Source organism: Anolis carolinensis, chromosome 2 (assembly GCF_035594765.1).
Source record: "Anolis carolinensis isolate JA03-04 chromosome 2, rAnoCar3.1.pri, whole genome shotgun sequence".
Lineage (NCBI taxonomy): Eukaryota > Metazoa > Chordata > Lepidosauria > Squamata > Dactyloidae > Anolis > Anolis carolinensis.
In genome coordinates this window covers 242,407,295-242,433,147 of record NC_085842.1, presented here as the reverse complement: position 1 = coordinate 242,433,147, position 25,853 = coordinate 242,407,295, and the positions used below count along the sequence as shown (strand labels likewise).

At 44.6% G+C, this 25,853-nt stretch overlaps 1 protein-coding gene across 3 annotated transcripts in view; it reads left to right on the top strand.

The window, feature by feature from the left end:
* The window catches only part of smarca2 (SWI/SNF related, matrix associated, actin dependent regulator of chromatin, subfamily a, member 2), a 154,079-nt gene that overhangs the window by 88,211 nt on the left and 40,015 nt on the right, over window positions 1–25,853 (top strand). For all 3 annotated transcript variants that reach the window (XM_062971959.1, XM_008103323.3, XM_008103324.3), the window contains exons 18-26: window positions 16,495–16,605; window positions 19,268–19,510; window positions 19,723–19,836; window positions 20,874–20,981; window positions 21,606–21,692; window positions 22,227–22,273; window positions 23,481–23,647; window positions 24,441–24,604; window positions 24,740–24,967. In XM_062971959.1, the coding sequence (XP_062828029.1) occupies window positions 16,495–16,605; window positions 19,268–19,510; window positions 19,723–19,836; window positions 20,874–20,981; window positions 21,606–21,692; window positions 22,227–22,273; window positions 23,481–23,647; window positions 24,441–24,604; window positions 24,740–24,967 (1,269 nt within the window). The remainder of the gene's footprint in view (window positions 1–16,494; window positions 16,606–19,267; window positions 19,511–19,722; window positions 19,837–20,873; window positions 20,982–21,605; window positions 21,693–22,226; window positions 22,274–23,480; window positions 23,648–24,440; window positions 24,605–24,739; window positions 24,968–25,853) is intronic.

Sequence of the window (25,853 nt, the reverse complement as noted above, 5' to 3'; positions counted from 1 at the left end):
GGCGAAGGCTGGATAGCAAGGCAAGGCTTGAGCTGAAGCGAGGCTTGAATCGGAGCGCGCTGTCCAGACACAACACGCTCCGCAGGCTGACGAATTGACTCCGCGAAGTTGCTACGCGGGCAAAACACCTATATAGAGTCCAACTTTCTCACCAAAGCGGTTCTCTGGGAATCAGAAACGAAAGCTAAACTCTGAGACCAGATGTTAAACTCCTTAAAGATTCTCACGAGAACCAATGTTAATTGGCAACATTCTTAGCTGCTATCCTCGCACTCCTGCGCGAAGCTGAATCCAAACTTCTCTGTTGTTTACAAAACTCCCGGCGCAAGAACACGGGAGAAGTAGGCTCTGGGGTTGTTTGACATACTTCTGGGGCACAACTTTCTTGCAGGTGCAAGGTTTCCAGATCTGCCTGGGAAGGATCTGGCTGAGAGGAATCCAGTTCAGACTGGGAAGGTAAAAAACCCAAGTTTTCATCTTCATCAGGGATTACAATGTCCTGAGCAGGACTACAAGGCCCATGGTTCATCACAGTGTTCCCCAGTTCAGTGTACATCAGTGTATTCTGCATGCGTAAACTCCCATACATAAGTGGTTGGCTATTTTTGTCTGATTTAGAATGATAAAAGGCAGTGGAAGTGTTTGAAGCAGAGTTGCACATTAACCATGGATGTGCCTTGTGTACTGAGGCCCATTTACTTGGATATTGTGCGCACAGATATTTTAGTCTTGCAGTTCACTAATAAAGTGGTGTTGCATAAGTTTGTGAGCATAAAGTTATGCTACCTGCCCTCAACGTTGAATCCTGGCCTATGTGTTCCTTTTCCCATATTTGTCATTTCAGTTGTAAAGTTTTGAAAGCTGTGCTAGGAAAAAAAATGCTTAATCACCAAGGTAATTTTATGAGATGATATTCACATAAATCCTTAGCAAAGTGTTTGATGGAAATAATGCAAATGATAAATACATTTCTTGAATAGTTTTTTTTATTTAAAAACATCTAGATGTTGCTGCTTATTGAAGTTTACCATTTATAAATAATTCTTCACTGGACTAATTTTTATCATATCTATTGTTATAATGTCACTAAAGACAGTTTTCCATATCAATAGAGTAAAAAATCTGCTCTGATTTTTTAGTTCAGACTTTAAAGGAGCTCGTTTAGAGGTAGGATTTATCGTTGTGTATAGATCCCTTAAAGTTCGGAACTGGATCCTAGATTGGATTGATTGTCCTACGGATGTGGAAGCCATCTAGAAATAGAACATAAGATGCAGGGGCACAATGTGGAAGGACAAGGTTGTTTGCAGCATCATACGGGTAGAGCTTTCCTGAAGCCATTTTCAGGAGGCGGCAACAAAGTACGTCCCAAAGAAAAAGAAAACCAAGAAGGCAAGATGGTTGTCTGCTGAGACACTGGAAGTAGCCCAAGAAAAAAGGAAGGCGAAAGGAAACAGTGAATGGGGGAGATATGCCGAACTAAACACACAATTCCAGAGGTTAGCCAGAAGAGACAAGGAACTATTTTTAAAAAAGCAATGCATGGAAATGGAAGAAGGCCATAGAATAGGAAGGACAAGAGACCTCTTCCAGAAAATCAGAAACATTGGAGGTAAATTTCAGGCAAAAATAGGCATGATCACCACATGGCAAGGACCTAACAGAAGCTGAAGAGATCAAGAAAAGGTGGTGAGAATATACAGAAGATCTGTATAGGAAGGATAATAATATAGAGGATAGCTTTGACGGTGTGGTGAGTGAATTAGAACCAGACATCCTGAGGAGTGAGGTTGAATGGGCCTTAAGAAGCATTGCTAATAACAAGGCAGCAGGAGACGACGGGATCCCAGCTGAGTTGTTTAAAATCTTGGAAGATGATGCTGTCAAGGTGATGCATGCCATATACCAGCAAGTATGGAAAACACAAGAATGGCCATCAGATTGGAAAAAATAAATTTATATCCTCCTACCCAAAAAGGGAAACGCTAAAGAATGCTTAAACTTCTGTACAGTGGCACTTATTTCCCGTGCCAGTAAGGTAATGCTCAAGATCCTGCAAGGCAGACTCCAGCAATACATGGAGCAAGAGTTGCCAGATGTCCTAGCTGGGTTCTGAAAAGGCAGAGGAATGAGAGACCAAATTGCCAATATCCGCTAGATAATGGAGGAAGCCAGAGAGTTTCAGAAAAACATCTATTTCTGCTTTATTGACTATTCTAAAGCCTTCAACTGTGTGGATCATAGTAAACTGGCATGTTCTTGGTGGTATGGGGATACCAAGTCATCTTGTCTGTCTCCTGAGAAATCTGTATAAAGACCAAGTAGCCACAGTAAGAACAGACTACGGAACAACAGAATGGTCCAAGATTGGGAAAGGAGTACGGAATACTTTCACCCTACCTATTCAACTTGTACGCAGAACACATCATGCAATGTGCAGGGCTTGACGAATCCAAGGCTGGAGTTAAAATTGCTGGAAGAAACATTAACAACCTTAGGAATGCAGATGATACCACTCTGATGGCTGAAAGTGAAGAGGAGCCGAGGAGCCTTATCACCAAGGTGAAAGAAGAAAGTACAAAAGCTGGGCTGCAGTTAAATACCAAGAAAACTATGATTATGGCAACCAGACCACTCGATAACTGGGAAACGTGGAGGCAGTGACAGACTTTATATTTCTAGGCGCAAAAATCACTGCAGATGCAGACTGCAGCCAGGAAGACGTCTACTTCTTGGAAGGAGAGCAATGGCCAACCTCGATAAAATAGTGAAAAGCAGAGACATCACACTGGCAACTAAGGTCCGCATAGTGAAAGCAATGGTATTCCTCATAGTAACCTATGGTTGCGAGAGCTGGACTATAAGGAAGGCTGATCAAAGGAAGATAGATGCTTTTGAACTTTGGTGCTGGAGGAAATCCTGAGAGTGCTTGGACCGCAAGAAGATCCAACCAGTCCATCCTCCAGGAAATAATGCCACTGCTCACTGGAGGGAAGGATATTAGAGACAAAGTTGAAGTATTTTGGCCACATCATGAGAAGACAGGAAAGCTTGGAAAAGATCATGATGCTGGGGAAAATAGAAGGAAAAAGGAAGAGAGGCCGACCAAGGGCGAGATGGATGGATGGTATCCTTGAAGTGACTGGCTTGATCTTGAGGGAACTGGGGGCGGCGATGGCCATGGACTGGTCCATGAGGTCACAAAGAGTCTGAAACGACTGTGTGAATGAAGAAGAAGATAGGATGGAAAGAATAATTTAAAATATTTCAAAAATGTGTTTCTTCGATGTTGAGATATTTTGATGAAATTGCAGCCAATTTTATGCAATATTTACACCTAGGTCCTGAAAACAGTGTTTTCAGTTAGGGGGAGCATGATTTATATACAGACAACACTATTTCCTCAGCTGAAAATGCATTACCTGTGCACTTACTTTACTCAGAACTTATACATGATTGTTTTGCTCTGAAGCCGGCATTTTCTATATAGGAAGCAGCATTTTCGATGCTGAAAATACTGGTTCCTGTGCACAAAATGCTTTTTTTTCTCTGCAAAATAACCATATGAAAATTTTGTACAAAATAAGTCCGGAACTATGAATAGTTATCATAACTTTGCAGTTTTGAAAGACTTTCACAATGAGAAGAAAATTGCTAAAATTACTCATTGCTTTCTTCCAGAAGAAAATTAGACAGTAATGAAATTTTTAGTTGTATACAGTTGTGCTCTGTTTCCTGGTGGAAGGCTGTACTCCTCATCTGTAGGAGTATTCTGTCAGTGGAATTGGAATGAAACCAATTTTCTTTGTTTCCATTCATTCTGAACTCTCTAGCACAATTCCAAAATAGCCCCAGTCTTTTGGGGTAAATCTGCAGAGAAGGGGTGCTCTTAAAAATCACATATCTCTGTGTTTCCCAGCTATAAAACTATTAGTTTTCTTTTCTCAATTTCTTTAGCAAAAGAGTAAGAGCTGTCTTCAATGTATTAACCACATTTTGTTTCACGCTTATATGCAGAAAGTTGAACTGCTGTTTTTCTTCGTGTACTCTGTGAATGCACACTAATGGAGAACGCTGCGCCTGCGCAGGCTCCAACGGATACTCTTCCAAGCTAAAGTTTGAAATTTGGCGGTAACCCCGCCCCTCTTCCCGGAGGGTATAAAGGGCGCCCTCCGCGCCCGCTCTCCAGTTCCTTTTTTTCCGCCGCAAAGCTCACTTCGGACTCTTCGTTCTTATGTCAACCACGCGTTTTAAACGGTGCACTCAGTGTGCCGCTAAGATTCCAGATTCCGACGGCCACGCTAAGTGCCTTTTCTGCCTTGGCGAAAGCCACGTCGTCGGTACCTGCCGTTTTTGCCTGGCCTTTACAGCTCAGGCCAGAAGAAATAGAGCTGCGAGGCTCCGTGCAGCTCTTTACGAAAGAACTCTTGCTCCTGAGGCTTCCACTTCCACCTCAGCCTCGATGGCGTCCAGGCCTGCTCCGTCGGTATCATCTAAAACCTCGAAAACCTCGAGACCGCGACCGACCAAACCGCCCTACACGGTGACCACCGCTACGGTATCCACCCGATCGAGCAAGATGGGCCCTTCATCAACTTCGAGTTCGGTGGCTTCGGCCGTTTCCACTCGATCCCGCCTGGCTGCGCCGCCATCTTCTTCCGCCATGAAGATTGCCTTCAAGAGGGCTCAGGAGGAATCCAGACGGGCTCAATCTGACTCGGCAGCTGTGTGCCCGATTCCCCCGACGCCGGGAAAATCGCTGAGGGTCGCGTCGAAACAACCCCCAGCTGTCAGAACCCAGGCTGCAAGGCACCAATAACCATACACAGAGGCCAGAATCTATCTACTATCTTTATTGAAGGAGTATATAAAGTTGGTAAAAACAAATGTAAAAGTTAGTCCAGAAGCAGACCTTTCAGGAAAGGTCAAAATTAGTCCAAGAAACAATGTCCAATATGCAATATTAAGGGCCAAAGTTGTAATCCAGTTACCGAAACACTCACCTTGCCAGGCAAGGTGAGGGGAGATGACGAGGTCCTTTAGTCCATGAACTTGAGCAAGGCTAGGAATTAACTTGATACTTGAAAACAAGGCTTGAATCGTGACACAAGGTAACGAGGAACAAGAACAAGGTCCGTGGAATTACTTGGTAAAATCCGTGAAACAAGGCAAGGTTTAGTCCTGGAAGGCGAGGCAAGGTCCGAAGGTAAACAAGGCTGGGAAGCCGGAGCGAAGGCTTGAGAACAAGGACAAGGCTTGAACAGGAACGAGGCTTGGAACGGAGCGCGCTGTCCAGACACAACTCGCTCCGGAGGCTGACGAATTGACTCCGCGAAGTTACTTCGCGGTTAAAACACCTATATAGAGTCTAACTTTCCCGCCGAGAGCAGTTCTCTGGGAACCAGAAACGAAAGCTAATCTCTGAGACCAGATGTTTGACTCCTTAAAGATTCTCACGGAAAGCAGGCTTAATTGGCTAAATTCTTAGCAGCTATTCTAGCACTCCTGCGCGAGGCCGCTTCCAAACCTCTCTGTTGTTTACAAAACTCATGGCGAGAAAACACAGGAGATGTAGGCTCAGGGTTTGTTTGACATACTTCTGGAACACAACTCTCTTGCAGGTGCAAGGTTCCCAGATCTGGCTGGGAAGAATCTGGCTGGGAAGATTCCAGTTCTGACTGGGGAGGTAAAAAACCCAAGTTTTCTTCTTCATCAGGCATCACAATGTCATGAGCAGGACTACAAGGCCCATGAGTCATCACACTATCCCCCTCCTCAAGCCCCCTCCCAAACCGGGACTCTCTCCCCGAGGCGCGAGGTCGAGGCTTGGCGGGATAGGTCTGATGAAAGCGACGGGTTAGATCAGGAGCATGGACTGTGGAGGCGTCTTCCCAAGAGCGTTCCTCAGGGCCAAAACCCACCCAGTCAATGAGATATTGCAGGCGGCGGCGGTGAAAGCGAGAATCCAAAATGTCCTGAACCTCGAACTCGTCCTCTCCATCCACCAAAACAGGGATGGGGGCCGGCCGGTTTACATCTGGCCGCACACCATCCGCCGGAAGGAGCAGGGAGCGGTGAAACACTGGGTGAATGCGCATTGAACGCGGAAGTTGGAGTTTGAAAGACACGGGGTTTAATTGCGCCACCACTGGATAGGGGCCAATGAAACGGGCATCTAACTTCCGGCAAGGGCGATGGGAGGGCAGAAAGCGAGTGGACAGAAAAACCCGATCTCCTACCTTGATTTCGGGGCCCTGCTGGCGATGTTTGTCCGCGTGACGTTTATAGTCCTCCTTGGCTTGGTCCAGTTGCTGGAGCAAAAGTTGTTGCACCGCTGTGAGTTCCTGCAGCCAATCCTCTGCTGCGGGAACTTCTGAAGTTTCAATGACAGGGGGAAAGAAACGTGGATGGAAACCGTAGTTTGCAAAGAACGGCGTTTCTTTTGTAGAAGCCTGGATTCCATTATTGTAGGCAAACTCCGACAGTGGTAACAGAGAAGCCCAATTGTCCTGTTGGTAGTTTACATAACAGCGAAGGTACTGTTCCAAAGTGGCATTAGTGCGCTCCGTTTGCCCATCTGTTTGGGGATGATGAGCGGAAGATAAACGAGAGTCTATGCCCAATAGTTTTTGTAGTACCTTCCAGAAACGAGAGGTGAATTGGGACCCACGGTCTGTGACCAAACTCTTGGGCAACCCATGCAATCTGAAAACATGTTGAAGGAATAAATCTGCAGTCTCTTTGGCCGTGGGGAGGCCATTGCAGGGAATGAAATGGGCTAACTTGGTAAAAAGGTCCACCACCACTAGGATCGTGGTAAATTCACAGGAAGGTGGTAAGTCAGTGATAAAATCCGCAGAAATTATTTCCCATGGGCGAGATGGGGTAGGAAGGGGGTGTAAAAGCCCTGAGGGCTTCTCCCTTCTTGTCTTGGAGCGCTGGCATACTGGGCAGGTGTTGACATATTTTTCCACATCCTTGCGGATCTTGGGCCACCAGAAATCTCTTAGGATCAAATGCATGGTTTTAAATAGTCCGAAATGCCCTGCTGGCTTGCAGTCATGACACAGACGAAGTGCTTTTTCCCTGCCCGGTCCTGGTGGGATATAAACATGATTTCTATAGCAAAGCAGTCCATCCTTAAGCGAAAAGGGAAAATGCGGTCCTTGACGAAGTTGGTCCTGCGCCCAGGCATCTGCTTGCTGACTAGCCCTGATTTCTTGAGCACAGAGGGGCCCTGGAGTAGAGGGAGTTGAATCAATGAGAGTGGATTTGGTGTTCCCCACTGTGAGCGTGGCAAAGTTCTCGGGTTGTAGTAGTTGGGATTCAAAGGTCTCCTTGCGTCCTGCAGCGTATTCCGGTTTACGTGACAGGGCGTCTGCTTGCTTGGTTTGGGCTGGGGTTACATAATGAATCTGGAAGTTAAAACGTTCAAAGAATAAAGCCCAACGTTGTTGCCTCTGATTTAGCTTGCGGGCAGTTCTTAGATGTTCTAGATTCCGATGATCAGTATGGACTTCAATGGGAAATTTGGCCCCTTCTAGCCAATGTCTCCAAGTTTCAAAAGCTGCCTTTATGGCTAATAGTTCCTTTTCCCAAATGGTATAGTTTCTCTCTGGTGCGGTTAGTTGACGAGAATAAAAGGCACAAGGATGAAGGTGATCTCCCACCGGTTGTAGGAGTACAGCTCCAATTGCCACATCAGAGGCGTCCGCTTGCACAACAAAAAGGGTTTCAGGATCTGGATGCTGAAGGATTGGCTGGGACGTGAATAATTTCTTTAGTTGTTGGAACCCTTTCTCTGCTTGATCAGTCCAGCGGAAGGGCTGTTTCCCACGGATGCAGCTGGTGATTGGGTCAGACCAGCGGGCAAAATCTGGAATGAACTTGCGGTAATAGTTCGCGAACCCCAAGAATCGCTGCACCTCTTTCTTGTTGGTTGGCGCCCGCCATTCCAATACTGCTGAAACTTTTGCCGGGTCCATGGAGAGCCCTAGAGGCGAGATGCGGTACCCCAGAAAATCTACCTCTTGTAGATCAAAAGCGCATTTTTCCAGCTTGGCATAAAGCCCATGATCCCGCAATCGTTGTAACACCATTTTAACGTGGTTCTCATGTTCTGATTGTGATCTAGAAAACACCAAAAAATCGTCCAGGTAGATGATCAAGAACCGATCTAGATAATCCTGAAAGATGTCGTTGACAAAATGCTGGAACGTTGCGGGAGCTCCGCATAAACCATAATTCATAACTCGGGACTCGAATAATCCGAATTTAGTCTGGAAGGCGGTCTTCCACTCGTCCCCTTCTCTGATGCGAACTAGGTTATAAGCCCCCCGTAGGTCCAGCTTGGTGTAGACCTTGGCTCCTCGAAGTCGGTCTAGTAGATCCGAGATTAAGGGCAGGGGATAGCTGTTCCGCTTAGTGATATTGTTCAATGCTCTGTAGTCCACCACCAAGCGTAATTCCCCTGACTTCTTCTTCACAAACATCACTGGGGAGGCGGCTGGGGATTGAGAGGGTCTGATGAATCCCTTGCGAAGGTTTGTCTCTATGAATTCCCTGAGAGCTTCTTGCTCCGGTTCAGTCAGGGAGTAGAGATGCCCTCGCGGGATCGGGGCCCCCTCCACCAAGTCAATGGCACAGTCATAAGGTCTATGTGGGGGTAATTTTTCGGCTTCCTTTTCATTGAATACATCCCAATACTCGGAGTACTTCTTTGGCAAGGTGATAATGGGCTCGGTGTCTGTGGCATGGCAGACCTTGGCTACGAGGCAATGGTTTTGGCAGTACTTTGAAGCAAACTGCAGTTCTCTGTTGGACCAGGAGATGCTTGGATCGTGAAGTGTCAGCCATGGAATCCCCAAAATCACAGGGAAGTGGGGAACCTCAGTAACAAAGAAGGAAATCTCTTCCATATGTTCCCTTATCCACATCCTGGTGGGTTCTGACCACTGGCTTACGGGGCCCGTCTTGAGAGGGCGGCCATCGATGGCTTGCACCACACGGGCATTCTTGAAGTCATGATATTGTAATCCCAGAGAGTCGGCATACTCTCTATCAATGAAATTGTTGGTGGCTCCTGAGTCTATCATGGCGTGGATCATGACGGGTCCCTTTTTTGCTGACCATAAGGTGACCACTAGAAGGAACAGGACCCCGGTTGGCGGCTCTTGAATGGGTTTTTTGACCGGGTTGGCGAGCCTCTCTACGCCCGGTCGTTGGCTTCCCCCGCCGGCTGTGTGCCAGCCGCCTCAGACGCCTTCGTCTCCGTGGAGGACGCCGCCGCAAGACGGGCGGCGGGCTTCCCTTTGGCTGGGCACTCTCTGGCGAAGTGGCCCGCATTCCCGCAATACCAACAGAGGTTTAGGCGTTGGCGGCGGGCCTTCTCGGCGGCATCTAATCTGGGACGCACATTGCCCAACTGCATCGGCACCTCCTCGCTCCCTCTGGGGTATGGGGATGGTGGTGGGGGTCTCCACACTGGACGCGGCTGAACGCTGGCGGGAGCGGGGGGTTTTGCCCCAGCTCTACCGCTCTGGCCTCGTACCCACTGTTTCCTGTTGGCAATCATGACTTCAGCCCGTAAACATTGATCAATGAGTGCTTCAAGAGTGTGGGGAGGATCCACCTTGGAGATTTCCTCCAGCATTTCAATGTTGAGACCCTCCCGAAATTGTCCTCTGAGGGCTACATCGTTCCAGCCGGTGTTGTGGGCCAGCACTCGGAACTCGGCTATGTACTGAGACATGGGTCTGTCTCCTTGAAAGAGGCGGCGGAGTTTGTGACCGGCTGCCTCCAAATTGTCCTCAATTCCCCAGGTCTCCTTAAGGTGGTCCAAGAAGTGTTGCGCTGATCTTAGGTGTGGAGAGGCTTGATCAAACAGTGCCGTCGCCCAGTTGGCCGCTGGCCCATCTAGAAGACTGTAAACCCACGCCACCTTGATGTCTTCTTGGGGAAACTTGGCGGCACGGGCCTCTAGGTAAGCCTGGCACTGGCGGCGGAAAACTTGGACCTTGGAGGCTTCTCCAGAAAACTTGGTTGGCAACGCCATGGCCGGGAGGCGGATTCCGCGCTCTCTCAACCCTTTTATTTCTCCATCCTGCGCGTTGAGTCTATCACGGATGCGGTCCACTTCGTCCTTGATGATGGTGTAGCTAAGTGGCTGTCCACCCGGCACGGCTCCGGTAGACATTCTGGCCTTGGTTAATTGGTGCTTATGGTGGCGGAGTCAAACTGTCAGAACCCAGGCTGCAAGGCACCAATAACCATACACAGAGGCCAGAATCTATCTACTATCTTTATTGAAGGAGTATATAAAGTTGGTAAAAACAAATGTAAAAGTTAGTCCAGAAGCAGACCTTTCAGGAAAGGTCAAAATTAGTCCAAGAAACAATGTCCAATATGCAATATTAAGGGCCAAAGTTGTAATCCAGTTACCGAAACACTCACCTTGCCAGGCAAGGTGAGGGGAGATGACGAGGTCCTTTAGTCCATGAACTTGAGCAAGGCTAGGAATTAACTTGATACTTGAAAACAAGGCTTGAATCGTGACACAAGGTAACGAGGAACAAGAACAAGGTCCGTGGAATTACTTGGTAAAATCCGTGAAACAAGGCAAGGTTTAGTCCTGGAAGGCGAGGCAAGGTCCGAAGGTAAACAAGGCTGGGAAGCCGGAGCGAAGGCTTGAGAACAAGGACAAGGCTTGAACAGGAACGAGGCTTGGAACGGAGCGCGCTGTCCAGACACAACTCGCTCCGGAGGCTGACGAATTGACTCCGCGAAGTTACTTCGCGGTTAAAACACCTATATAGAGTCTAACTTTCCCGCCGAGAGCAGTTCTCTGGGAACCAGAAACGAAAGCTAATCTCTGAGACCAGATGTTTGACTCCTTAAAGATTCTCACGGAAAGCAGGCTTAATTGGCTAAATTCTTAGCAGCTATTCTAGCACTCCTGCGCGAGGCCGCTTCCAAACCTCTCTGTTGTTTACAAAACTCATGGCGAGAAAACACAGGAGATGTAGGCTCAGGGTTTGTTTGACATACTTCTGGAACACAACTCTCTTGCAGGTGCAAGGTTCCCAGATCTGGCTGGGAAGAATCTGGCTGGGAAGATTCCAGTTCTGACTGGGGAGGTAAAAAACCCAAGTTTTCTTCTTCATCAGGCATCACAATGTCATGAGCAGGACTACAAGGCCCATGAGTCATCACACCAGCAACGAAAAGAATGATCCAGAGGTCGTCCTCCTCAGCGTCTTCGAAGAAGGACGTCCCCTCCTCTGGGCCTTCCTCTAGGAGATCCTCTCCTATCCAACCGGCACAACGCCTCCACTCTTCTTCCTCTCCTCATGGTCAGTCCTCGGATGTGGACGCTCAAGCCTCCCCCGACCGGTCGGTCAGGACGGTTATTAAGGCTCCCCAGCCGGCACCATCTCGTCTTCCGGCTCGACAAGAACTTTTTCCCCCGGCTCAAACACCTGAGAGGGGTAGACAGATGACGCGCTTAGCCCGCGCCGCCCAGGCCTCCGCGTCCAAGAGCGTTCCGCCGCAGCCGGCTCTCCCTGCTCCTGGGGTTATGCCTCATCAGGACTCTGTGCTCGTTTCTCCTCCCCGGTCCCCTCAAGGGCCCGAGGAGGATGACCCCGATATCGAACGCCCCGAGTCGATACTCTCCGCCTCTGTGGTTTCTCTCGGTCTCGACCTCTCCCCGCCTCACGACGCCTACGAGGTCGACCCACCTTCCCCGACGGATAATATCCGGGCTTTTTCCGACCAGATGGTCAGAATGGCAGACGCTCTGGGGATGGAAATTAAACAAACTTCAAAGGCTGTTACCGACCCCGTTTTCAAGAGGGTTCAAGCCCAAGCCCCGCCGGCCACCTTGCTGCCTTTTCTTCCATACCTCCTGGACGTCATCCAGGCATCTTGGAAGACTCCATCTTCGATACCTCCAACCTCTAAGAAAATAGAGGCCTGGTACCGAACCGATGACGAAACCCTGGAATGGCTCAAGCATCACCCTGACCCAAACTCCATGGTGGTAAAGGCCTCCCAATCATTGGGTCGACAATCCAACTCCCCGGCCGACAGAGAGGGCAAACGCTTCGATGCGGTAGGCCGCAAGCTATACTCCGGTGCTCTCCTCCTTTGCCGCATGGCAAACTACGGGGCCTGCATGGGCGCTTATCAACAGATTCTCTGGGAGAAAGCCCAACCCTTCTTCGCCAAGCTTTCTGACGAAGACCGGTCAGTCCTCTCGACCCTCCAGCAGGAGGCGGACTCTCTCGCACACCACCAAATTCAAATGGCTAAGCATACCGGTGATACCGCCGGAAAAATGATTGCCCACGCGGTCGCGATTAGACGGCATGCATGGCTTCGGTCCTCAGGACTCTCTTCTTCCTCTCGGCAAGTGATCGAAGACCTTCCTTTCAACACCCAAGGCCTTTTCAATTCTGGCACTGATGACAAACTTAAGTCCAATCACGACTTCAAGATTCTCGCAACAAAGTGCGGGACCGATCAACCTCAGGCTCAGCGGACCCGATGGTTCCCGCAACGGTACCGTCGCTACCCTCAGCCTTTTCGTCACCAGCCGTTTCGACGCTCGTCGAGCTCGAGTCACCACAGTCATCAGCAACAACCTCGCCGCCAGCACCAGGTCCCGAAAGGTCGGGGCAAAGGTCCTGCAGCTATGCCACAACCCCAACGTCGGGCCTGACGCCCAATCTCTCGGAGATCTTTCTATCTCTACTACTACTGCCACTACCATGCCGCTCCTAGGCCCCGACCAGATCCTTCCTCTCTGCTCTTTCCTCGACCGCCTAGCTCCTTTCTACCGCGAATGGGAGTCTATCACATCAGATGCCTGGGTTCTTCGCATTGTCAGAGACGGCTATGCCTTGGAATTCGAAACTTTGCCACCCACGGATCACATCCTCCACACCGACCCTTCACCGGAAATATGCGCCGAGGTCGACTCCCTTCTGGCGAAGGGCGCAATCCAGCCTTCTCCTTCCGAGCAGGACACTCGAGGTTTCTTCTCGAGATACTTTACGGTTCCCAAGCGGGGCGGAGGCCTTCGGCCTATCCTCGATCTACGGGCCCTAAACCTCTTCATTCTGCCTTCAAAATTTCGAATGGTTTCAGTGGCCTCCATCCTCCCGATGCTCCGACACGGAGACTACTTCGCCTCTATAGACTTACGCGACGCGTATTTCCACGTCTCGGTGCGAAGATCACACAGACGCTTCCTTTCCTTCAAGCTCCTGGGACAATCTCACCAGTTCACAGTTCTCCCTTTCGGCCTCGTCACGGCCCCAAGGGTCTTTACAAAGGTGGTCGCCGTGGTGGCAGTGCACCTCAGGAAACAGGGCATTATGGTCTTTCCTTATCTGGACGATTGGATGATTGTCGCGTCCGATCCCTCATCCCTTCAAAACCATGTCTCACAGACTCTTTCTCTCCTGCAACGGCTGGGCCTTCAGTTGAATGTCTCAAAGTCTCAACTCCTCCCAACCACAGAAATCCGTTTCATCGGAGCTCTCTTCAACTCCATCACGGAAACCGCCTCCCTACCGAAGGACAGGTTCCTAGCCCTTCAACAGCACCTTTCCCTCCTCCTTCGCAACCGCAGGATCCGAGCCCACGCGGTCCAAGTTCTCCTGGGTCACATGGCCTCCACGGTCATGGTTACTCCCTTTGCCAGACTACGTCTCAGACCTCTCCAGAGATGGTTCATAGACTCTTTCAAACCCCATCGGCACCCGAGCTCAATGTTTCTCACGGTACCGAACCAGGTTCGCCTCTCCCTTCGCTGGTGGCAGGACCCAGCGAATGTTTGTGTGGGACTTCCCTTCCATCCCTCCCTTCCGTCAGTCACCATCACGACCGACGCCTCCAATTTTGCCTGGGGAGCCCACATGTCGAACCACACCGTCAGGGACCTGTGGTCCACCCAAGAAAGGTCCCACCACATAAACTTTCTAGAACTGTTATCAATCTTCAAAGCCCTCCGGGCGTTTGCCCGCTTTCTTCCCCACAAGACCGTTCTGATCCAAACGGACAACGTAGTAGCCATGTACTACATCAACAAACAAGGGGGTACGGGCTCGAGAAAACTCATGGCTCTCTCGATGGACATTTGGCTATGGTGCATAGCGAGACACATAACCCTGTCGGCAGTTCACCTTCCGGGGGCTCAAAATACTTTAGCAGACTCTCTAAGCAGAATAACGACCTCCCCCCACGAGTGGCGTCTCGATCCCGAGATCCTGAAATCCGTCTTCGACGATTGGGGCTGGCCAGCTCTGGACCTTTTTGCCTCCCCCTCGAACGCTCAACTTCCTCGATTCGGAGCGAGACTACCTCCAAACTCGACTCCGGGCTGTCTCGGAGACGCGTTTCTCCTCGACTGGACTCTCGAACCCGTCTATCTTTTTCCTCCCTTCCCTCTCATCTCGAGAGTGATAGAGAGACTCTATCTAACACCGACATCGGCCATCCTGATCGCCCCTGCATGGCCACGCCAGCCGTGGTATCCCACGCTGCTCCGGATGTGTGCGGATCACCCCCGCACCCTCCCAATTCTCCCTCATCTACTATCTTCACAGAAGGGACAGGTTCTCCACCCCGACGTCCCGTCCCTCCACCTGACTGCCTGGAGGATACTTCCTTAAACTCCCTCCACCCAGACCTGCAGGCGATCCTTCGCGCTGCTCACAAACCGGCCACATCGAAAGCCTATGCTTACAAGCTGGCAAAATTCCAAACTTTCCTTCGGGACCGACGCGTCGATCCCGCCTCTACTTCGATCCCGCTGGTCATGGACTTTCTACTTTCCCTTGCGGATCGTCAACTTTCTCTGGCCTCGATAAAATCCTATCTCGCTGCTCTCTCCTGGCACTTCCAACGTCAGGGACAACCCTCTCTCTTTTCTAACAACCTCATTAAGACCTTCCTTCGAGGTTACAACAACTTGCATCCTCCAGTCCAACCTCCGACTCCCGGATGGAGCCTCGAACTAGTCCTTTCTCAACTAGCTTCAGCTCCCTTCGAACCCATGGCCTCTGCAGACCTTCACCTTCTCTCTTGGAAGACTGCCTTCCTCATCGCTATCACCTCTGCCCGCAGACCTTCGGAACTAGCTGCTCTCCGGGTGGACGAACCCTACCTCCGTTTCCACCACGACAGGGCTGTCCTTCGCCCGGACATCACCTTCCTACCTAAGGTGGTCTCTGCTTTTCATCTGAACCAGGACATAATACTTCCTGCTTTCTTCCCCAATCCTTCTTCTTCTCTAGAACGGAAACTCCATCTCGATGTCAGGAGAGCCCTCCTTTTCTACAAGGACAGGACTAAGGACATACGTAAGTCACCTAGACTTTTTGTGGCCTACGCTACCCACAAACTGGGCGAACCTCTTTCTTCCCAAAGACTCTCACACTGGATTGCTCAGACCATTGAGCTCGCTTATCAGCTAGCCAAACGCCAGCCCCCCTCTTCGATCCGCCCTAGATCTACAAGGGGCCTTTCCACCTCTACGGCCTTCCTGAGGGGCGTCCCTCTCGACTCCATCTGTTAAGCGGCTATCTGGTCCACTCCATCCACCTTTGTTTTACACTACCGGATGGACTCAAAGAACCTCAAGGACTCGGCTTTTGCCAGGTCCGTCCTCTCCTCCTGCCTTACCTAACGTTGTTGCCTTACTCAAACCCTTTTTTTTCGGGTTTATCCTTCTTACAGGCTGACCGTTGTCATCCATCCTGTTTGTATTCAATGTGCTCAAGGTCTCTTTAACATAGTGCTTGTGTACTATACTTACCCACCGCACTGAAACTTAATTTTTGAATGCTTCTCCCTCTGTTTTCTGAGAAGGAGTTTATGCCTACCTCTGTATTTTCTTACAGACTATTGCCTACTTACTATGTTATGATTGTGTTATGGATCCTAACACAAGGATCGGTTTTATTGCACTATATGCTATTGCATCGCTTACTTGACCATTGCATTTGCCTGGGGTTTTTTTGCACCTTGTGCTCAATAAATGTGTTTGGACACTAGACTGGTTATCGGGTTTGCCATCCCACCTACCTACACCTTAGCTTGCTAGTCTCCATTAGTGTGCATTCACAGAGTACACGAAGAAAAAGGACAGGTTGCTTACCTGTAACCGTGTTTCTTCGAGTGTACTCTGTGAATTCACACAATCCCGCCCTTCCTTCCCCACAGGCAAACCTCTCCCTTTCTCGCTGCCTTTGCGGCGTAGGAACTGGAGAGCGGGCGCGGAGGGCGCCCTTTATACCCTCCGGGAAGAGGGGCGGGGTTACCGCCAAATTTCAAACTTTAGCTTGGAAGAGTAACCGTTGGAGCCTGCGCAGGCGCAGCGTTCTCCATTAGTGTGAATTCACAGAGTACACTCGAAGAAACACGGTTACAGGTAAGCAACCTGTCCTTATAAAGAATTAAAATTCTTCTCATTCTCCTTTATTTTAGGGTACACCAGCTATGCGCAGATCACTTGTCCCTCAGCTTCGTAGTGGAAAGTTTAATGTTCTTTTGACTACTTACGAATACATAATAAAGGACAAACACATTCTTGCTAAGGTATTTACAACATTTATCTACTTTTCTTCATAACTAATCACAAAAATGAGCTCTAAAAAAACCAACAAAATAACCATGCTATCAGTAAAGCTTTCAGTCTGTTGCTAATTATTTTTATTTACAATCTTTTCTCCCCTGTCTTACATAACTAGAATTGCGTTGAGCAAAGAAAACTCCCAGCCCAGAGCCCGTCATGGCTTTTGCTTTAAAAAGTCAGTTCTATGTTTTTCTTTGCCGGAATTGAGGTTTTTAGCCCTTCTTCCATCCCATTCATGGTTGCTCTCCTGCCGTGGCATTTCAAGGTTGCAGATGAGAGAATGGTTTTGCTACCTGTGGATCCCATCAATACTACATAGCCATTGTACTGTAGAGAGATATAGCCATCTCTACACCATCCTGCTTAATAACATTTATCCAGGAACCCTGCTATTCCATTTTTATCCACAGCTCTGCACTTCTTTTGTGTCTGAATAGAGATGAATATGTTAAGAAGAAGAGCTGCCTTCTAAATGTGAAAAGATAATAGAGACCAGACTGAAACCTGTTATGTTGATTTTCATTCATACATTAAAACCAGAGAGCTCAGAAATCATTGCTTTGATCTCAATATCTCTTGAATAGTTATTAGACCTTGAAACATGGTGGCTAATCCTTGGAAGCTATTGCTTCAGTAGAAATGGAGATATTTCAGTAATTGAGGTCACCTTGAGCTCTCCATTCCCATATATCAAACATCAGAACAGAAATATATATCAGAAAGTGATTCCATGTGCCTACTGTAGTAACTGTTTAAAAACTGAACTATCTTACTACTTTTTCTTTCCTCAGCCTAGCATAAAACAAAAGAGTATACACAAACAAAAGAGTATACACACAAGTATGCACAAGAAACTGTGGGGTGGGAATAGCCTGATAAATGCAAATAGTTTTTTCATCTTTTCATTTAACCTTCTGACCGTTTTTACAGTACATGTTACCTCGGGGAGTAGGGCAGGTTATAAATAAAGTTGTTGTTGTTGTTGTTGTTGTTGTTATTATTGCTTGTATAGTGTACCTCACATAGTGTTGAAAATGATGCTGCATGTAATTATACCACCTTTATTTTGAGGGCATTAAGTATAGATACTAGACATTTTTGAAAAATAGAATGTAATAATTTGTTACATAAAAAGTAATTATGGTTTAATGAATGACACATATGTGCTGCTCCTAAAAAGTTCCTGGCTTGGGCTCATTTTGATCTTTGTGTTGTAAAATTAAAAAAAATTAAAATAAAATGTTACCATTTAAAAAAAACTGAGAAACAAGTAATGTTACTGAGCTACTGTTAAAAGTTGTTAAATTTATCTTTGAGCCTCTTTATCTGATATTTTGAGCGCCTACCTAAAAATCTCATGATAAAAAACTCACTGCTTACAAATATATGTAAAATATAGCACAATGAGTTTATGTCATAACTTAAGGACTTCAAGCTTGAAAATGTATGAGAAAATACTTAACTGATGGTTTCAATTTTATTTTGGGATCATAATGCTACTCTAATTTAGGAATGTGGCATGTCAAGTAAAAGGCATCAAGCCAATATTTTCACTGGAGTTACCAGACTCATACCACAGTTATGCAAATTGCCACAATACTCACTGGGCAACTTACTGTCACAGTTGTCTGGGAATCTCTATCCAACCATATATGGAAGTTTGGAATAGGGTGCATTGTGTGCACATGTTCATTAATTCAAAACAATTATTATGTCACAGTTTGTTTAGTAATTTTGAACTTTATTATTATAATAGGCATTACTTTATTTATTAATAGTTGCATAAATTAAATGTGCATTACGTGGCAATATGTTTTTATTCTCTCACAGGATTGTGCTACTTATTTTTTTTTCATGCTGAAACCTTGTAATATTTGTTATCATTACTTAAAAGTACTTATGAATGACTTTCCTATAATAAGGGACCCACAAAGTGATATACAACAATGCTGGGCAATCACAATAGAATCACAGAAATAAAAATTGTTTAAAACAAGCAAAAACAGTATTAAGTTACATCAAAAACCTGATTGAATAATACAAGTGTTGCTTCCTGTCTAAAACTCAACATGGATCAATAATCCTTCATCTGGAATTCCAAAATCGTCATCATGGGTAGCAAAGATAGTGACACATTTGTTTTCTGGTGGTTTGATGTACACAAACTTTGTTTCAAGCATAACATTTTTAAAAGAATGTATAAAATTTCAAGCTATATGTATAATGTACATACACATACTACCTTCGGCTGCCATTCCACTGGCCATTGAGTGAGAAGGAGGTAGCCAGCAAGACACAGCAACATCGTGTCTTATGTAATATTTATGTAATAATAATTATTATTATATACATTGTAAAGGAAAATTAGCATGTTGTAACCTTTGTAGCTGAGGAGCGGGATAAACATTGTCTAAATAAAATAATTAATTTCATATTTAGCCTTAGTTGTAATCTTCAAGATACCTCATTTTGAATGTATATGTACAGGTAGTCCAAAATAAAAATTGAAATCCAAACCACTTCTGGTCCCAAACATTTTAGATATGAGATTAGTCTGTACGACTAATCTTACTTATAACCCCTGGTGATAAACTAGATGCTGTCAACTTCTTTCTTTTTTTATAGATTCGGTGGAAATATATGATTGTGGATGAAGGGCATAGAATGAAGAACCACCACTGTAAGCTCACCCAGGTGTTGAATACGCATTACGTTGCTCCTAGGAGGATTCTCTTGACTGGAACACCATTGCAGAACAAACTGCCAGAACTTTGGGCTCTCCTCAATTTCCTCCTACCAACTATTTTCAAGAGCTGCAGCACCTTTGAACAGTGGTTCAATGCCCCTTTTGCCATGACTGGAGAAAGGGTATGGGGCTAGTTTGTTTAAACACAAACTCACAGAGATTCCAAAACACAGTAAAAACAAAGTAAAATTAATTTTATGGAGATATTCATAATGTATATGTTGCATTTTAAGACTACCTTTTAGCAGTACTCCTCCACTTTTTTTTAATCTTCAAAACTTATACTATGAATTAAATCGTTTCAATCTGTTTATAACTCTGTTTATACTGTCAGGTGGATTTGAATGAGGAAGAGACTATTCTGATCATTCGACGTCTCCACAAGGTTTTACGACCCTTTTTGTTAAGGAGGCTGAAGAAAGAAGTTGAATCCCAGCTGCCAGAAAAGGTATTTGTATGGAAGGCATTGCTGGTGTTCTGCGATGACCTGTTTTAAATCCAGGTTACAATGCCCCAACAGAAGGCTGGTATTCAAACCTGGTTGCCTGAAAAGATTGGCAACCGATGGCACTTCTTGTCTGGTGTTCCATGCCCACAGTGGTCAGTCACTCATGGTATGCCCCACCAATTGGCATGTAAATGCACCTACACCTTTAAATCCAGAGTTTCAAAGTAGCTATCCAAGATCCTGAACCTTAGGAGATTGAGGATAGTATTTTGGATAGCTCCTTTAAAATTCAGAGCAAATTAACCACTCCATTGACATGGAAGTTTCAGCCCTCACTGTCCAAAACCTTTCCATCCATTTGACTTCTAAGTAAGAAAGTAAAGAATATCCAGTGGCATAGAAGGAGAAGTTCTATGTCAAAGTTTAAAAGAAAATGTGTGGGTTTCAAGCTTGCCAGTGTTCAGGGAGGTATATAACTGATTTGCATGATAGCCCATTCATCACGGGAATTGCTGTTGGCCTTTACAGTTGTTCCAGTGTGATGGACACTAATGGTTGTTGAGTAGAACTTGCCAGTCAGATGTTTAATGGTATGTAACACATAAGTAAATCCCACTGATTGATTGAATCTAATCTAGCCAGGACTAAAATCAGGATTTAGGCAATATTTGGTAATCTACATTTGAAATCCCATCCTTGCTTTGCCTGAAAGTCTCCAGTTACACTATGTTTGGCCATTTCCCTGCACCCTTTATAATTATTTAGTTATAAAAGGTATACCTGATGCACACAGTTAAGACAATATAAAGAAAAAACAACTCGAATATTCAGTATTTGGTCAAAGCAACAGCACATTGAGACATAAGATTCTGCCAAAGTATGGATTATTCTTGTTAACGCTTCAGAGGACATCTACCACAGAAGAGGTCAAATGTGCAGGAATGTTGGTTTGTTAATTATAGACAGCAAATCTTTTAATCAGCCCTATTACTAAAAATTTTAAAGAACGTTGTTTATTTACTGTTGTCTTACATTAGGTTGAATATGTTGTAAAGTGCGATATGTCAGCACTTCAGAAGATTCTGTATCGCCATATGCAAGCCAAAGGAATCCTTCTTACGGATGGCTCTGAAAAAGATAAGAAGGTGAGAATATATATATATATATTAGGGGTAGATACTTTTTTTTCAGAGTAAGCTTTTTTTAATCATGAGGTATGAGCCTTCTCAGAAAAGACTTGAAAAAAAATATAGTATAGCTTTTCAGATAGATTTCATTACATACTACATGTAGGTAGCCACAAGTAGGTAAAAAATAAAGAAGTCCTTTAAAGTCCCTAGGTTTCTTGAAAATTGATATGTTTTATTTGCTCATTGATGTATGATGCTCAATGTATTTTATGATGCTTTTATTATATGGCTTAATTGTTTTAATTACATTGTTATGTGTGTTAACTTTTATATCTGTATACTTGATTTTCTGGACTTGGTCCCCATGTCAGTTGCCCTGAGTCCCTTCGGGGCGATGGAGATGGGTTATAAGAATAAAGTAGTAGTAGTAGTTGTTGTTGTTATTATTATTATTATTATTATTATTGGATAAACTCATGTTATATCATTTGGGATTTTCCAGAGGAAGTTAGATTACAAAGGGTGTTACATTTATTTTTATATTGTGATATATGAAATATGTACATAATGTGTTGTATCAGCTTCTACCTTTCTCAATTTTCACATGAACTAATTACTGTACCTGTGTTACTTCCACAGGGAAAAGGGGGAGCCAAAACTCTTATGAATACCATAATGCAATTGCGAAAGATATGCAATCATCCATATATGTTTCAGCATATTGAGGTGAAATAATTTTTTGTGTTTTTTTTCTTGGAGGCAATTATTTTGGAATAATAATTTTGTACTTTATTCTAGTCTTAAATCACTTTAAGTCAGGCTAAACCAACTAAACCTTGTCAAGCCTGTTCTCAACTATTGTGTACAACCAGCCAATGTATGTAGCAGAGGAAAGAGGAAAATAAGTACCGTCTTGGAAATGTAGCAATTTAGTCAAGAATGTGAAACAGGCCATTGCATCAATTTATTGATATATTGTAAAAATGTTTATACAGTGTTAAGATAAAATGATAACTTTTATAGTTAGTTTTGTTGACCCTTTGTTGATTCAGCAACTTCTGTCATTTTTAAGCAGATTGATGGTGATTCTCATAATAACATTTTTGTTACAATGTACTCATAAGAGAAATATCTTTTCTAAAATACATTATTTTTAATGGCAGTTGCAGTTAAAAAAATCCATTTGTGTGTCTTAAAAGGGCAGTGTGAGGTGTCTTCTGTTTCAGAAATATTAAACAATTCATTGTTATTATTTTGCAGGAGTCCTTTGCTGAACATTTGGGCTATTCAAATGGTGTCATCACCGGGTAATTTTTTCCTGTGCACCTATCCAAGTTGTCTGTCTCCTCAGAAACCTTATTCAAATTCAAGAAAAGTTGTTGATTATAATAACAACATTCAGAAAGCAAGTGTCCTCTAGTGCTTAAGGGAAACACTCCTTTTAAGGAAGTATTAAGAACGTAAGAACAATTCTGCTAGATTAGATCAAGGGCTTATGTAGTCCAGTAGTCTGGACACACAGTGCCTAACCAGATACCTCATGATAAAGTTTCGAAGCAGGTCAGGAGTGTAGTAGTATTACCTATTTTTTGTTCCCAGGCAGCTGGTATTCAGCACTGCTTTTCTAGGGTCATAGTTTTTTTGTTCAAACATTATTGATGTTCATTGATGTAAATTTAATATTCATTAATTGGTTAATTTTCAATTAATGTTCATTGATATAAACATGTTCATTTATTATTAAGATGAAATAAGTAGCAAGGTAAATTGCATTCATTTCAGTGGCTGCATAGTTTTTTTTCTGTTGGAATCAATATAACGTATGCATGTTTATTCAGAAATAAATCTCATTGAGACAAATAGGACTTATTATCATTTACATATTTCAGTTTGGCTGGTCATATCTGCACTTTTTGGAATTTATTTTACAATGAAATGTCTGCTCAAAATTTATCTGCATGAGGAAAAAGCTATGTTGATTGTAAAGTCAAATGTAGAATAGACTAGAAGGCCAAATATCTTCTATGGCCTTAAAAGCCCAAATGGCTGCCAATGAAGGAGATTCTTCACAAAGATCCTAATAGCAATATTTTGGACTTTTAACAGACCTGGCAGTTTTTCCTACTTGTCATCTCCTCATGGTTCTGGTAATGATGCACACTGTTATAGTGTTGTATACAATCAGCTAAGGCCTGACTAGAAAGTAAATTCTTTCTAGAACTAGTCTTTTTGCTGTTTATATCAGGGAAAGTTGTAGATTCCATTTTTAAATGAGCAGCTTGGCTTCAGATCAGACTGAATCATTTCTGGGCTTTTGGGTAAAATTTAGAGAAATGTGGACTATATCCTTTAATTCTAAGAAGACAATACACATTATTGTTATTTTATACCAAACTGATAGCTTAACTTGATATTGGCAAAAAAATAGAGTATGCTATGAAATATTGTATTCACCATTAAAAGACAGATGTACAAATGTGTTATTACTGAATACATATTTTTTCCTGTTTACAGAGCTGAGCTTTATCGGGCCTCAGGGAAGTTTGAGCTGCTTGATAGGATTCTACCAAAGTTGCGAGCCACAAACCATCGTGTCCTTCTCTTCTGTCAAATGACATCGCTCATGACAATTATGGAAGACTATTTTGCTTTTCGAAACTTTGCTTACCTGCGTCTTGATGGTAAAGCCCAAATAATTAAGAGCGTATTGTCATTACCATGCCTGTGTTCCTTGGCTACGCAGTCCTATCCTTCAAATACCTATTTCTTTGTATTTTGTTGTTTGGGGGTTCAGGAAAGTGGGATGCCTGTTTCTTTTTTTATCCAGTGATAATTTAGCATGGGTGGGAATGATTAGGAATGTAATCAGTCAGAAAATCCTTTGTTCAAATTACAACCAAGTTATGAACTCTTTAAATCCAGTAATTATCTGGCAGAAATCCATGAATGGTTGAACTAAAATGATATCTTCATATTTCTTTATGCAATAATATATACAAAGGTGATTTAATGTGTTGTCGAAGTCTTTCATGGCCGGAATCACTGGGTTGTTGTGAGTTTTCCAGGCTGCATGGCCATGTTCCAGAAGCATTCTCTCCTGACGTTTCATCCACATCTATGGCAGGCATCCTCAGAGGTTGTGTGGTTTGACACCTCACAACCTCTGAGGATGCCTGCCATAGATGTGGGTGAAACGTCAGGAGAGGATGCTTCTGGAACATGGCCATACAGCCCGGAAAACTCACAATAACCCAATGCTTTATAGCTGAGGCCTCAATACCACTTCGTATTTCATCTGAAGAAGTGGGTTTATATCCACCAAAGTTCATGCAAAAAAGTGTGTGTGTGTGGGGGGGGGGGTAATTTTAAAGATGCTGCCACGTTCTTTTTTTTTCTCCCTCTCCCTTCTTCCTCCTTATGCTTCCTTTGAGAAATTTGCATAGCATGTGACATTTTATTGGCTTTGTTTTTCAGGAACAACGAAATCAGAGGATCGAGCAGCTCTGCTGAAGAAATTCAATGAGCCCAATTCCCAGTATTTCATCTTTCTGCTGAGTACAAGGGCAGGAGGTCTGGGCCTGAACCTTCAAGCAGCTGATACAGTCGTCATTTTTGACAGCGACTGGAATCCTCACCAGGTTATTTACTCACCACTATTTATTGTTCCTTTACTGTATGAAGAAAATATCCCTTTTAACTGGTTTTGCTTTGAGCAACTACCCCATGACTGCAAGATAGCAATATGTTGTACACCATACCTTTCTTTTCCACAGGATTTACAGGCACAGGACAGAGCTCATCGAATCGGACAGCAGAATGAAGTTCGAGTGCTACGACTGTGCACAGTGAATAGTGTAGAGGAGAAGATCCTTTCAGCTGCCAAGTATAAACTGAACGTGGATCAAAAGGTTATTCAAGCTGGCATGTTTGACCAAAAGTCTTCAAGCCATGAGCGGAAAGCTTTTCTCCAGGCGATATTGGAACATGAAGAAGAAAATGAGGTATTATGCAAACTTGTTATAAATGTCAACAATAGAAATGTATGTTTGTCTCTTTTGCATCACACTCCCAGCAGTCCAGGATTCCTAACTAGCATACCATTGGTTGGAGCATGATCTCATAGAGTTCCATGGACAGGTCACTCCCACCGACAAGTGTGAAAAAGGTCATCAATTTCTCCCTTCTTTAGTTGGATCCTCTCTCTCTCTCTCTCTCTCTCTCTCTCTCTCTCTCTCTCTCTCCCCCCCCCCAAAAAAAAAATCTGCTGGAGAGGGCTGGGAAAATTTTTGGAACATTATAGGTACTGCCACTAAAGGCTGCACAGAGGAGGGGATGTTGATTAAAATAGCTACTCCCTTCCAGTGGTACCCCTTCTATAGACAAAAGGTGCTTTTCAACTCACAAGAGGTAATTCAAGATCCAACCAAATATTCTCAGAGATGTATGTAATGTACACCAGGGTTTCTCAGATAATCTGGTTTGGGGAAAATAGATTTTTGCCTCTTTTAAAAAATATCAAAGACCAGTTGCCAGCATTGTAATCTTGTCCCAGATTGGTGGCTTCACCTGCAAGAAGGAACAACATATCATATGGTGTTTGCGCCTGAGGGTAACAAAATCCATGGTTTCATGGATTATGGTAATCCTTATGGTGGGAGCTCCTGATGCCTGATTCATATCAGGAATAGAAACAGGAGATGAAAAGACTGAATAAGCACTGAGGTGCAACGATCTTAATGAAATAATGTTTGGGGTTGGAAGTGAAAGAAGAGGGATTGATGGGTTTTTAACATTAGCAAAACCAAGTATTTTCACTGGTGTCGTTATTATAGAATAAAGGTGCCTGTGCATAAACAAGAGCTTGGAAAGTTTTAAATACTGTCTTCC